Source organism: Pyxicephalus adspersus, chromosome 1 (assembly GCF_032062135.1).
Source record: "Pyxicephalus adspersus chromosome 1, UCB_Pads_2.0, whole genome shotgun sequence".
In the NCBI taxonomy this organism is placed as follows: Eukaryota; Metazoa; Chordata; class Amphibia; order Anura; family Pyxicephalidae; genus Pyxicephalus; species Pyxicephalus adspersus.
The window spans coordinates 14,195,190-14,209,722 of NC_092858.1; the positions used below are offsets into that span (position 1 = coordinate 14,195,190).

Genomic DNA, 14,533 nt, shown 5'->3' on the forward strand with positions numbered 1-14,533 from the left:
ATGTATGATTTTGCATTATTTCACATTGTTACATTTTTCCTGACACAGCATTTCAATCGGACTGAGGTCTGGACTTTGACTGGGGATTTGCAACACTTTGATTCTTTTCTTTTTAGTCCTTCTACTGTAGATTGTTTGGAGTGTTTGAAATCAAGGATCTAATGCATGACCCAATTTTGGCCAAGATTTAGCTGCTGCTCATATGGCCCCAGCACTTGAATACTTTGGAATACAGAGCAGTTCTTGTTCAAACCAGTAACTGAGATGTAGCTCCTAAATTATTTGCAATTTAGCTGAGCATTACACAGTCTGAAACTAGGGTCATCCACTCCAGAGAAGGCCACTGCTGCAAATGTTTTTCATGTGTGAATCATCTTTTTCACAAGAATACTGGACTTCAAATTGTTTGGAAATGGCCTTATAACCTTCCCCAGATTGTTAGTCACCATCAATTGTTTCTCTAAATCATTGATGTCTTTTCCCCTTGGCATTTTATTTCGACACACCTGAACGCCCCAGACTACCAAAACATGCTTTTATAGAGGTGGTCACACTTGCTGATGATCAGTGAATCAAGTGCATTTTATTAGCAGCACCTGGCTGCTACTTACCCCTCATATTTCTATAGAAGTGATAAGGGTGTAGTTAATTCTTCACAGACTGCTTCTGCATATTGACTTTGTCTTTGTTAAAGAGTGATAGATACTCTTAATTGATGACAGATTATTTTTTTATGTCCTGGTATGCAAAATCTAAGAATTAAACAGGAGTATATTTTTGTGTTCTAATGGGTGTATATTTGCATTTAGTGTATGTAAATTGGGTTTTCATATGTGTGTTTATTCAGTGTTGTTGTGTGTATTTGTGTACATGGTGGCACTTCTGTGTTCCAGGAATAAGGAGGTGCTGCTGAAATGAATCAAAAGGAGTGTGTGACAAATAAAAAGCATGTACTTTCTTTTTCCAATGACTGTATGCAGCCCCTATTTATTGTACATTGCAGGATAATATGTTTCTACTTTAAATCTACAAATAATGAATACACTTCATTGTTAAAAAATCTGGGTCTGCATAGTGGCTGTGGACATCATGAGTGTCTTAACACTCTGTCTGGTGTATTATATTCAAGAGGAGGAACTGAAAAAATGAAGACAGGTTTAGACCTGTGGTGAGATGAAGCAATACTGTGCAGCTCCTAGAGGCTGGCATCTTGCAAGCCGCTTGGTCACTCTCACTGAACCAGTGCTTGCACATTAGACTGAGGGTTGCTGGGGGTAGAAGCTACATGCAACTTATGGTAGATTCAAACCTGCATGACTCCCAGCAGCTGGTACCTTGCCAGCTTCTTGGTCACTAACACCCAAGCACTGGTTCTTAAACAACCATTGCTTACATATTTGAGAGCAGTAGATGCTACTTGTACCCCAAGCAGTGGTTAACGGGCATGATAAAACTATAACCCCAACCTCGCCAGTATAAACATACCCTTATAGGTTGGTGGAAATAGTAAGGACTTACAGGTGGGCCGAAAGTAGCAAAAATAGAATGCCATGCAGTTGAAGCATTCAATACTTATAAAAAATCTGAGGATTACACCTAAATAAATGCTGTCAGATATGTAAACATTTAAATCCTGTACTGCCCTGTAATAAAATACATGTAGAACTCAAGCCTCGGAACGCTTATCAAGCACTGTACACTTTCAGAAGTGTCAGATACCTGTGTCTCTCATCAGATGTTATCCCTTTCCTCTGACTCACTACAATAGAATAAAGGAAAATACAACAGCACTCAGCAGAACACACAAATATTTGACTCAAAATTATTGAATGTTGAAGAAGCATTTTGCAGCTGCAGCAAAGGATTGGAGTTAATGCAGAAGAAATGGGTAATGGGTAAAATAAAGTATACTGTATGCTTGTTATTATTGTAGATTACTGCTATTTTAAAATCTATAAGATTTGTACCGTTCAGGACTTAAATCATCTCTGACCACATCACATTAGTACACGGATAAAAAAAACAATACGTGTTCCCTTAGGAAAACCAAAGTTTGTGGGGACTTTTAAGGTCAGGTATTTATAACTACATGGCAATAAGGTATAAAACCACAATAAATTTTATTTGTGAACCATACATAAAAACATATAATACAAAAATGTAAAACCAAACACTTGTTAGAGCACTCAATAGACCTCCCAGTGGAAACCTCTCCTACTGAGGTATTCCAGCAGCTTCAACGCGTTTCGCGGATACCACGTCTGCTTCCTTAGGAAGAAGACATATCAATACTGGGTGCTAGTGGGCATCTGTACACTTCTCTCTTATTGGATGTTAGGATAAGACCCGGCGGGACAGAGGAGGATTTGTTGTTTCAATAAGTTAACCTATCTTAGGGAAGACAATTCCCTCCTATTTCAGTGTTGAAATCAAATCAAAGTTGTTAGGGGGAGTCAAAGCCACAGAACTTTAATATTCCTTTCAAACATGCTTATAATCTTTCCATGTCTTGACCCAGCCACAGATTCTAATAAACCAGCCTCTATGATGACAATATCCATTGTCCGTGTCAGGGAGCCCGGGTACTCACTGATTTTTTATTTATGGTTCGCAAATAAAATTTAATGTGATTTTAATTACCTTATTGTAATGTAATTTTATACTTGATCTTAAAAGTCCCCACAAAATTCTGTTTTCCTACAGGAAACCATATTGTTTTTTGTATTTGTGCTATTTTTAAATCATTATAACCAGGGTTGCCCTAAAATATGTAAATACAATCAAAAAAATCTCATATAAGCTTTAAAAAGTTATTTTAATTTCAAAAGTCCCTTGGAAAACATCAAATTTATACCTAGCGTTCTTCAACGGAGGTCCCTGTTCAGATACTTTTTATTTTGGGACACAACATGTTGTCACCCTGACACATAGGCTTGTGATAGGGACTAAAAGCAGATGTTTCAATGCACACTATGCAGGCACTATTCACTGCCTTTACCATCAAGAAATCAGCCCTTTGTGTCATGCAGCCATTGCTAGAGTATATAAATGGGAAGCAGTTGCAGAAAGTTAATATGAGGTCACCAGCACTGACATAAAACAAAGAATAAAAAGAGAAAACAATTATTTTAATATAAAAAATGTTATGACAATTATTTATGATGCACCACGTTTTAGCATACTAATTGCTATCTCATTACAGTAAACAACTACTTAAATGTACTGCAATGTCATAACTTGGTTTTCATGTTTGACATCTATGCAAATAAAGCTCTCATGTTGAACATCATATCTGCAGTACTAAGAAGCTAAAACATCAAGCTAATTACTCTAATGATGCTAAAGAGGAAAAGTAAATTTAAGTGGTTACAATTTTTCCCCTAAAGAAAACAAAGCAGTGACCTACCTCTGAATAATTCTTTGCCGGAACATTTCTTGATGTGGACTGTCTTGACGATGAGGCTTTGAAGGCTGAAAATGTAGATTGACATATTAAGCCATTTATAATAATGCATCTAGTTCAAAACCCACTGGTCTTATCATCATGGAAAATGCAAGGACATGCATGTTTCTATGACATAGAATACATCAATTAGAACTATTTACAGCTCTTGTATTTAATTAGGAAAATTAGGAATAGGAATTAATTTGTGACCCATGCCCAGCAGAAAATTACAAAATACAGGAAAAAATCTTAATACACATAAATAAGATAAAAAAAATACAACAAATTACATAATTATTCCACACACATGGTCCAACTATATAGTATGCCACGTACCCCTCCATTGTGACCTATCACGAGCAATGCCTGCCCAGATCTCACAATTGTCATGAGCAACCAATAAACCTGGGCAATGCTTCAAGGTTTAATGTCTATGAATGTGTCTATTTAGCTTTTTCTCATACTTGTATAACTCTGAGTGGAAAATAAACATTTTTGACCAGGCAGGGTTTTATTGCAGAAAAGGACAGGCAATGAATTAAAGAATTAATGACAGGCAACAAGAATGTTTTAGGAGGACAGCAATGGCAGCCCCTGCACAATTTCCATGACAAAATCACTTTACATTGTTACATCCCTTCCTTATCTGGATATTAAAATTCTTTTCCTCCAGATGCAAAGAGTGCCATCTTGTCCTTTGTAAGTGAATAGTTAGCAAGACAGTTCTCTAATGGGACTTTAACATGATCCTGTCAATTGAGCAGAATGTTCTCACCTTTCCTCACTCCCTGTTGATCAGCAAATTTAAAAAACTGCATTCAAATGTGTGAATTAACCATAAGAGAAAAAGAGAGATAAAACAAGCCTAGAAATAACATTTAGAAGTAATACCAGATAGCTCTCCATTACATGAAATGTTACCATGGCAGTTAAAAGGACTAATTAGATTTATAACTTAATTTGATCACTGGATCTTAGAACGCATTTTAGGTCAACAAGTGCATGTATTTTACTGAAATCACCGAAAGGCATATATGAAAAACCGAGTACAGTTGAGTTCACGTACATGCATTAGATTGGTATTTACAGAGACAACTTTTTTCTAATTTTGGTTCTGAACATTACCACAATTAATTTTACATGAAACAACTCAGATGCAGTTGAACTGCAGACTTTTAGCTGTAATTCAGTGGGTTGAACAAAAAGATTGCATAAAAATGTGAGGAACTAAAGCTTTTTTTTTTTTAACACAATCACTTCATTTAAGGGGCTCAAAAGTAATTGGACAATTGACTAAAAGGCTATGTCATAGGCTGGTGTGGGCAATTTCTTTGTTATGTCATTATCAATTAAGCAGATAAAAGGCCTGGAGTTGATTGTGGGGGGGGGGGTGCTTGTATGTGGAAGATTTTGCTGTGAACAGACAACATTAATTGTGGTAACGTACAGAACCAAAATTAAAAAAAGTTGTCTCTGTCCAAATATTTACGGACCTAGCTGTAACTATCAGTGAATTAAAAATGTTCTAGAAGGTTTATTACAACGTGGTCCATATGATGCTGAAGCTCTGTGCATCACCACCAGTAAATAACACTAAACATTACATACAGTATATACACATCAACACCTGGAAAGGTTTGAATCTTGTGCTGTGTATGGGGTTATTCCTTCTCCTGTAAACTTCAATGCAATAAAAGTTTCTGACATCAACCACCTTAAAGTCTTCCTTTGCTTGAGCACATTTTGTTATACTGCAGCAAAGCAGAAGTAGTGGCTGCACCAGTCTTCATTTACCTTTACCTTTATTTTCTCCTGGTCATCCCACCAGTAACACATTTCCTGTCCTAGGATGACAACACTCAAGGTACTGAGTTTTGTCATCCTAGGACATGATACTGTAGCGATGAAGCAGCAGCTTTGTGCCAGTTGGATTGGGAATGTTTTAGGACTACAGTGCCTCCTTTTCTCTATAGTATAGGAGCCATGTGTCCTGTCATTTAAAGAGATAAATTGGGCAGTGATAATAACAATAATTGAGACAGCACAGAAACTTGCTGATTAGATTTCTGGCAGAATTATTAGGTATTTTTCTTTTGCACTTATTGAACATGTAATACCCAAACACTCTCCAAAGTAAAGTTAACAGACATAAAAGGAGACTATTAGAGAAGATCATTGTTATGGTTTATGTTAGACTTTATCACAGAACTAAAATCACCTTTTTTCAATCCATCATCGACATCTTCACCTGTTGCTTTGTTGGGTTCAGGTCTTTGACCATCTTGATTGGCCAAGCAGAATGATGCAACTCCTGCGTTCATATGCACAGGAGTTCATACATTTCTGGCCACCAGCTATGCCTGGATCATACATTGAGCTGCTTATGAACATTAAACAAAAGACTGCGAACAGGCAAGTAAGTTTGTTTTATTGCAAAAAAGTATTTTTTAAAACTTTAAGATACACAAATAATGAACTGCAGAGAAAGGTAAAAAAAGACATTGTAAAGCTGACATGTTCCAGCCTTTTTCAATCCAAATAAATCGAAAAACTTTCATTGCAGTAAAGATATTTCTGCTAAATATCTGCTTATGCTCACAGCCATGAAATTTTATATCCCTGTGAATTGCAGCCAATCACTGAACAAATGTTTCTAGGAACATTTTGTGCTGAAATGCTGAACAAAACAAAAATACTCAATTCAGCAACGTAAAATAATAGCCCTAAAATTCTTGTTTTTCTTCCGGGGTGAAGACTATGTGCAATGTGTAACAGGCATTAATGAACATGGGTTCATCCTAAAGCAGGCCTATCAATATAATTTTTACTTTATATAAAAGGGGAGAAAACCCCTGGTATATAAAGCAAAAAAAAGTGTTTCTTTCCTAAATGCTATTTTTAACAAAAAAAAAAAAAAAGGGAGCACTGATCTTACACGTTAATTTTTAAAATTTTTTGTAGAAGCGGGTCATCTGGTCTCCTGCCTGTACAGTTCGAGATGGGGTGATGGAGGAAGAAGAACCTGGAAGAAGATGGCGCACCTGGACTCCAGGCTGCTCCCCGAAATGAAAAAAAAAAGTATGCGGTGAGATCGGCACTCTTCATTTACAATTACCAAACATGTCACCTGATACGTCTGCGCAGAGTGCGAATGGGTGATTTAGGCAGAAGCCTGAAGACAATGGAAGAAGATAGTCGCACCCAGTGGTTTGTCCGCCCCAGGACGAAGGAAGAATTCAGGACGGTGCTAGACAGAATAGAAGCCATGAAAATTCTGCTGTAACTGTGTGTGTTTGTGTAAGGGAATGACATATTTTTCCAATGTACGACCATTAGAAAGGGGCTAAAAGTTCTCTATTAGAATCCTGAGGGCCCAGCAGACAGTCCTTTCAGCATGGCAGACTTGCTAAGAGTACACTATTTGGAATATGTGTGCCAATTTGGGGATGGAAGGGTGAGGTTCTGACAGAAGCAGCTACCTCAAGTAGACTGAACCATATCACCCCAAGCATAGAATGACATTGGGAATGACAGCCTCACTGGCACATTTGTTTATTTCTACATGCATAATTGCATGTACATTCATTTTTATTACGGTTCTGGTGAATGTGCCTCCCGGGAATACTTTCTAAAGATTTATATTCCTAGGGAAATAATATGACAGAATGTTCAAAGCTGTTAATAATCAAGCACAGGTAAGTTCCAGCCCTGCAACTAATGAACCAATTAAGCAGGTTGTTCAACCAAACTATCTGAAGAAGAATTAATTCAGTGTGATTAAATGCACTGATGACTAAATAATGACAGATTAAGGTAGGACACCAGAGTATTTCCATGATAACAAATTAATGCAGGACATTACCACCTTTACACAAGCACAATGGTTTATATTATGTGAATAGGTGGAAGCTGTTTTTGAGATTTGTGCTTTCATAAAAAGAATTTGAAAGTACAGTAATTTATTTTAAATGTTGCTCATCAGTGTGGTGCCTGATGCTTTTCTTTCACTGTCCACTACTAGATTGTAAGCTCTTCGGGGCAGGGTCCTCTCCTCCTGTATCACTGTCTGTATTGGTCTGTCATTTGCAACCCCTATTTAATGTACAGTGCTGTGGAATATGTTGGTACTATATAAATCCTGTTTATTAATAATAATAATAATAATAATTTAAAGGTTAGCCAGGTTAGCTGTGCAAATCCTACAACTGGATCCTTAGAAGTACACATCTATGGTAGGTTCCTTATATGCATTTTATTAACATATTTAGCAATTTACATAAATTACAGCTTTAAATTATGTTTTATAATACTGTTTATTTAAAACAAACTAGACACAATGATGAAAAAAAAATATTATACACAACTGTGATGTAACAACACAATAACATCTAAACAAACCTAATGGAAATTAAATCATAAAAAAAATCTCATATAAGTAAAAATGTTTTCATTTGTTTTTAATGGTTTTATGGCTTAGGGCTTGTGGATTTTTTGCAAAGAATAACAAATAAACATCTTTTTATATTGATATCTTTGTGGTATAAAATGTGATTGCTATATGTATATGGAAGTTAATATACTCGCCTCTGGACAGTACTTCTTGGTGATGTGCTCTGTTTGTGTACAAGATATACATTCCAAAGTCAAATGGTTTTAATAATTTAAAATCTGTAGATTTCAGTAAAATAATATCTGGTTATCTTGAAAGGAAGGGGAATACAGTTAGGTACCACAGATTTGCAAAAATCTCCAGTGGACCCCAAAAGGTGAACAGGATCACCATGGTATCTGTAACAAGCAGCAGTAGAAATGGTTGCGGGGTCCAGATTGGTAAAAGAGTCATAGAACCGTCACTGATGAAAATGTAGCCATGTGCCATAATGTGCAAGAATACGAGTAAGTAAGAGTACATCTTTGCACATTATGGCTAATGCTTCCCACTGAAATTACTTCTCACTGGTTATAACCTAAACATTTTTAAACATTTTGCTGCATCCATCAGCAGAAAATAAACTGCCGCTCTGGAAGCCAAAATAATGTTATCCAAAATCAATTTTTAACAGTATTGAAAGAATGCTGCCCTAAAAATTGACCCCCTCCAGGCACATGGCCTGATTTGGCCTTAGGCCAATGCATGGGGTTACCCATTCACCTAATAATGCATTCCCCGGAGCCTGTGTCCTTAGAATCCCCCAATATATTATATATCGTTCTCAGCAAAAAGCACGCAGTGCTTTTAAGAAAAATGACTTGATAGGACGCATGTACATTTAACAGAAAGAAGACATGGACATTCTTTAGTGTTCTTGCAAAGTGTTTTTAGAAAGTCTTCAGTAAAAGCAGTCAATAAATGTAATGACAGTGAATTGGTACTGAAAAAGAATGTTGAAGTTTTATTTTGTATACATAAATATGTGCAGAAAGCATTAAACTTCAGTGTCCAGGAAAACAGCAAACAGGGTGGTTTGTAAACTTCTACGCTTGCTAAGCTGATGAAAGTAAGTAAAATAAACCACACAAACTGTTCATATACAATCTCCTAACAAGTCTGGCCAATACAGATAAAACTGGTCAACAACTGCGTACTTATATGACTTTTATATTAGTTTTTCAAGCATTGTGCTCCATTGTAGAAAAGATTATGCCATCACAGTATTGTGTTAGGGAAAACTTCTTGCCTTCCTCATAAACTGAAAGAACATGAAGAACTCATTTACAACAGTACTTATTTGCATATCTGGTTTGGATTTACAATAACTGTAAATGTTGAGGTCTTCTGCAACTGTCCTTAATATTGCTAGTCTAGTATTAAACTTAAGGGGTCTGATTTATGAAAGCTCTCCAAGGCTGGAGAGAATACACTTTCCTCAGTGAAGCTGGATGATCCAGCAAATCTGAAATGGATTTGGTCCAGAATTAAAAACATTTGCTGACAAACAGCTAATAACTTTTAGGAAATCCATTCCAGGTTTGCTGCTTCACCCAGCTTCACTGATGAAACTGTATTCTCTCCAGCCTTGGAGAGCTTTATTAAATCAGGGAGGGACCTCATGAGCAAACAAACTGTTTTGAAAATCCAGTTGGTGCAGCCAGTTGTTTTTCGGCAGTGGCATCATTTATAAACATTAAAGGCTGGGTTTTTTACTTTCTTCCTCCTCTAACTTTTAAAATCATGTTCCATGATACTGTAAATTTTAGACACTTCCTTGTTAGAATGGTTTCCCTGTGTTCTCTGCATTAGACTGTGTACAAAGGTTCAATAATTATCGTTGGAAAGGGCATGCAAGAGGCTTGTACATACAGCGCCGTTCTGTTCTATGGAGAGGGTAGGGGGGAGAACGAGTGGCACCCCACTGTGGTCTCTCCTTCACTTCCATTTCTATCGCTCGTCGTCCGTTGAACCGCAAGGAGGGATCCATGAATGATGAATGACAAGCACTGTACAAACGCCAGATTCTTGTCTGATATCAGCCCTGAGGCAATTACCGGACGAGAATCATCTTATGTGTGTACGTGGCCTTATAGTCAAAATTACTCAGGTATCTCCTATTTTATTATATGCATCTTATACAGTATATACTCAATATCTTAGGATCTCCACCAGATTCACACCTAAGTTATCCACTAAGTTTTCTAAATTTCAAATGAAAGTGTATAATCGTAATTTTTCTACAATTACCAGTAATTTTAGGTTCATAATTTGACGTCCTAGGAGAGGAAATACACACTTCATTGGAACACAGTGAAATTGATAAAATAAAGGATTCTTTGTGATGCATTACATATTTAACTGTGTATTATAGGTTGTTTTTGGAGTCATGAGTTAATTTGATGTTTTGTTATATAGTGTTTTTTGCTTGACTCAACCTCCCCTGAAGAAGCCACAAGGTGAAACGCACTGGGTACTGAGACTACCTTTAACCACTTAATATGGGCTGAGTCCTCTTTTAAATAAAATTGGGATTATATCTAGCTTAAATAATCACCTAAATGGTGCAACAGATGAACTATAGATAATCCACTGTTTCATTTTTTTTACATTTACATTTTTGCTCATATTATATTATTATTATTATTGTTAATAAAATATATTATATTTTTTATGGTTAATCTTATGTGATAGTAAACACATTTCATTGCCAAAACAAGACCCTCTTTTTCTTGTTTAGTGAGTTGAAATGCTTCTCTTCTACAATAATATTTTTACACTGGACATTTATAATGTACTATAATAAAAATACTGAGATCAGCATGTTGGACTGCATGTTAATTGGTGACATCTTGTGCTGCCAGCAAACATGAGTTTCTTCAGATAGCTTTGCTGCAATTTCAAGAGAGTGGGGACAGTTCTAGAAGTCTTGGAGTCTAGTCTTGGAGTCTTGCATGAGAAGAGGTTATGAGTAAAAAAAAAGTAGGTGATCAGATGAGTGGAGGGGGCTGGAGGGATATTTGTGTATCAGTTCAGAAATAAAGAGGGGACAAATGCAAAAAACAAAAAAATCATTTTGGTAATTGTGCCTTTATATACATTATGGACCTAAGCAATACTTACTATTCTACTATGGGCTTGTTATATACATACATCTGTTGTTTTAAACAGGGAAACTAGGCTTCCTTTCTGCATTTTTATTTCTGCAAAAATCATTTAGTTCTTTTTGCAAACTATAGGCAACAGAGACCAAAAAAAAGATGAAATATATTTTGACTGGTGTTAGTTTTACTTAAAAGTAGTTTACCTGCAAATTAAAAGTATATATTTTATTTTATTTGTTCTAATTTTAAATGACATTAAAAGTATGTTTTTGTATGGCAATGTTAGTTGCAATTCCAGCCCTCCCAAATTTTGTGCATTTTCTTGCAACACTAACAAGTTATAAACAAATAAAATAAAATATATATTAAAAGACAAATCGACAGCAAAATAGGTGAGAGGTGATATAATTAGAGTTGATTAATTATATAAAAAATATTTTAAATAGGAAAACACTTAACATTAGTTTAAATTATTGATAAAAAAAGAGAAAATTCTCCTTTATTTGTCAGGTCTCTTTAACTGCATCAGCTCCATGTAAGCTGCTTTATTAATTAAAAACTAGAATTTAGTAGCAGTGATACCTAAAGGAAGAAATCTCTACAACAACAACGGCAACGGGGACATGGGCTATCTTGTATGTTTTTTCCCCATAGATTCCCATTGTGTTACTGTAAATTCACATTCATAAGGCTTACTTTAAATCTCAGGCAAAGAGAATATACAGTAGCTGAAACATAAATGATCAATAATTGCCCTCAGACGCCAGATGAGTACTGTCACTGTGGTATATAATACAGCTCCTATATTTAAAAGATATATTAATGCATCAAATAGCAGATCAAGGTAATGGGATCAATTATTCTACCAGCACATAAATGAGAGAAAAATGTCACAAGGTCATTATATTATGTACTGTATTACTTTTCTTTGCATACAAAAATATTCAGTCTCATCTATTGATGCAATATAATCATTATTGTCAAGTTTTTTTTTCAATATTACGTATACAATTTTTTAGATAAATAAATGAGATATAGGGTGTTTTTCTAGGCTTTAAGGGGGTGCTTAACGGGCAGTTCTGACCCCTTGTGAGTGCCACACAACTAGTGGGTTCATCTACTTTTACGTTGACCCACTAATACACCCAAATGATCTATATAAATTCCGGCCCTGCTGATTCACACTGATTCCCACTGCAGGAAGCCATGCCAGCTCTTACGGGAGTGAAATCCAAGCACTGGCACTGAACTCTCTGCCGCCTAATGCTATGTGCCTAAAGCCTATTTTAGACAATATGCTCCATTTTCCAAAATCCCTGCTTGCATATATTTTCTGTATAATAATAAAGAATATAAATAAAATTTATTAAAAAAAAAAAGGTACGATAGGACTAGGTTTACATTGTTGGTGAAGCTGCAGTGCTATTAGGATCTCCACATGTCAGGAACCGCTCTCTACCTGCGGCAGCTCCATAGGGAATAAATAATGGCAGCAGTATGGGCAGCGGTACTACTAGTACCATTCACTGCCACCAGCTATCAAATGTACAGATTTTAGAACTTTAAGTAGCAGAGCTGCAATGCGAGTGTTCTAGCCACACAGGATCGCTGGTGTGAACAGCCTCGGGATTGTAGCAATATTTTTATCCCCTGAAACCAAAAATATATATCAATACCAAGAGACAGCTCTATGCTTTGGTTACCTTCTGGGATGATTATATAATCAGAACACCTTACAATGTGTTTCATGCTGAGCCGCGTATAGCTTAGAATGCTACATATCCATATCATGTAAATCACGTATGTTGCCATAAAAAGCTGTCCTTTCTCTTTTTTTTTCATATATCAATACCAACATATAATAATCTAAATGGTATGCCGGTGGGGGACACTCCAGAAAACTAGCATGCAGTAGTTGAAATAAACTGGGGAATATGTCCGAGGTGATGCCTTGAAACTAATAGAGGAATCACCCCACTCCAAGAGCAGCTTCGATCATCTATGGATAGGGATAAAATCCAGAATCCGACAACCTGCACACATTTTGTGGGGGTCTACCTAATTGAAATTGGATATAGTTGAATATTTGCTTGTAGAAATGAAGGAATCTGACATTCTGTGTGGCTCTTGTAAACTTCACTTCACTAAACCTGGCTTCTATGGCAAACCCAACCGCTGCTATATCCACCCTAATGGTCTCATATTGGACAGGGTAATGGAAATCACTGGTATTAATCCCAACAGTAACAAGTAACAAAGCAATGGTAGTTTTAGTGAAGCATGCAGATAAGTCCTACATGGTTAGTACGAAGTAAGAACATGTGGCCGGTGATAGTCTTATGTTTAAAACGGTTAGGAGGTTCAATTTCATTTTCATGTTCAAGAATAGTAAACAAATTAAATAAGCAAACCATTTGCTTACAATGATGAAAGTTGGAATAGAGATTGGAATAGTAATTAGTGTAATCTTCTGATGGGGAAACCAGTTAACTTAAGGACAAAATGATTGCACTCAGACAGTGACCAATTCATATTATTAAAAGGAGTCGCTGAAATGAAGAAAAGTGTTCCGTCATTGAACTGAAAATCACTTTCAGCATCCAGATTATATGATCATAAGTAACAGTTGATTAGATAAAATATCAGTGTGCACATGGTTACAATAAGGCTATTAGGGTTTAACTTAATTCTATGAGCTTTGCAAATTATCACTGAAGTAATGAATTCTGTGTTACAAGAAAGCCAATATAAGCCCTAAAGCAGACCCAAGTCCAAGGCTTTTCACCAGAGCACCATGCACTGAATGTTCAGCTGTGCTACAAAAATGGTTTTACTTAAATTGCTACAGCTTACCGCAGGGAAAAAACAAAGTGCAGTACATAGTCAGCAAATTAAGTTGTGGTAAAAAAAGGACAGGGAAGGCAGATAACAAGAATGCTTTAAACTAATTTAAAAGGTCAGGGGAGGCAGAGGCCATTAAAAGGATTCAGCATTGAAACAGATGGCATAGGAACAGGAGCCAAGAAACAGATAGTCAGAGAGGTCTTTGCTTAGGAGAGAATATGCAAACAAACAAACAAACCTAATGCAATGCTATAATACGCTTTGGTTTTGAAGACAATAATGGACCAGTGTGCTATCTATAAATACAGTTATGTGAAAAATGAAATATACCCCATTAAAATTGCGAATCTGCTCAACATATGAAACAGACAAACATCAGATCTTCATTTAAATAGTGCTTTCAGATATAGGTAGTATAAGCCATGCCACGCCTAGGGAGTTATGCGTTATGGCTTGCATAAAAGTGGTGTGAGCACTGAGAAGGGCCAAGGTGCAGAAGTGGTAACCAGGTCTTCTCTAGAGCCTCTAGAGGTGAGGATGTTGCACTGCTGGTTACTGCCAGGTTGTGGTCCTTGCAATTTTTTTTAGTTGAATTGATGTCTGCAAGGCCCTGGCCGAGAAAAACTTTAATTATTAGTTTGTGTGTGTAGCAAGGTCAAGTGCAGATGCTGCAATGAAATTCTGGGATTTGTTTTAGATCAAATGGTTTAT

The 14,533-nt window shown here is 36.3% G+C and overlaps 1 protein-coding gene across 1 annotated transcript in view; it reads right to left on the reverse strand.

The window, feature by feature from the left end:
* The window catches only part of MRE11 (MRE11 homolog, double strand break repair nuclease), a gene marked incomplete at its 5' end in the record, with an annotated part of 126,849 nt that overhangs the window by 34,130 nt on the left and 78,186 nt on the right, over window positions 1–14,533 (reverse strand). Inside the window, 1 exon segment of the mRNA XM_072402671.1 lies at window positions 3,407–3,471. Within this exon segment, the coding sequence (XP_072258772.1) occupies window positions 3,407–3,471 (65 nt within the window).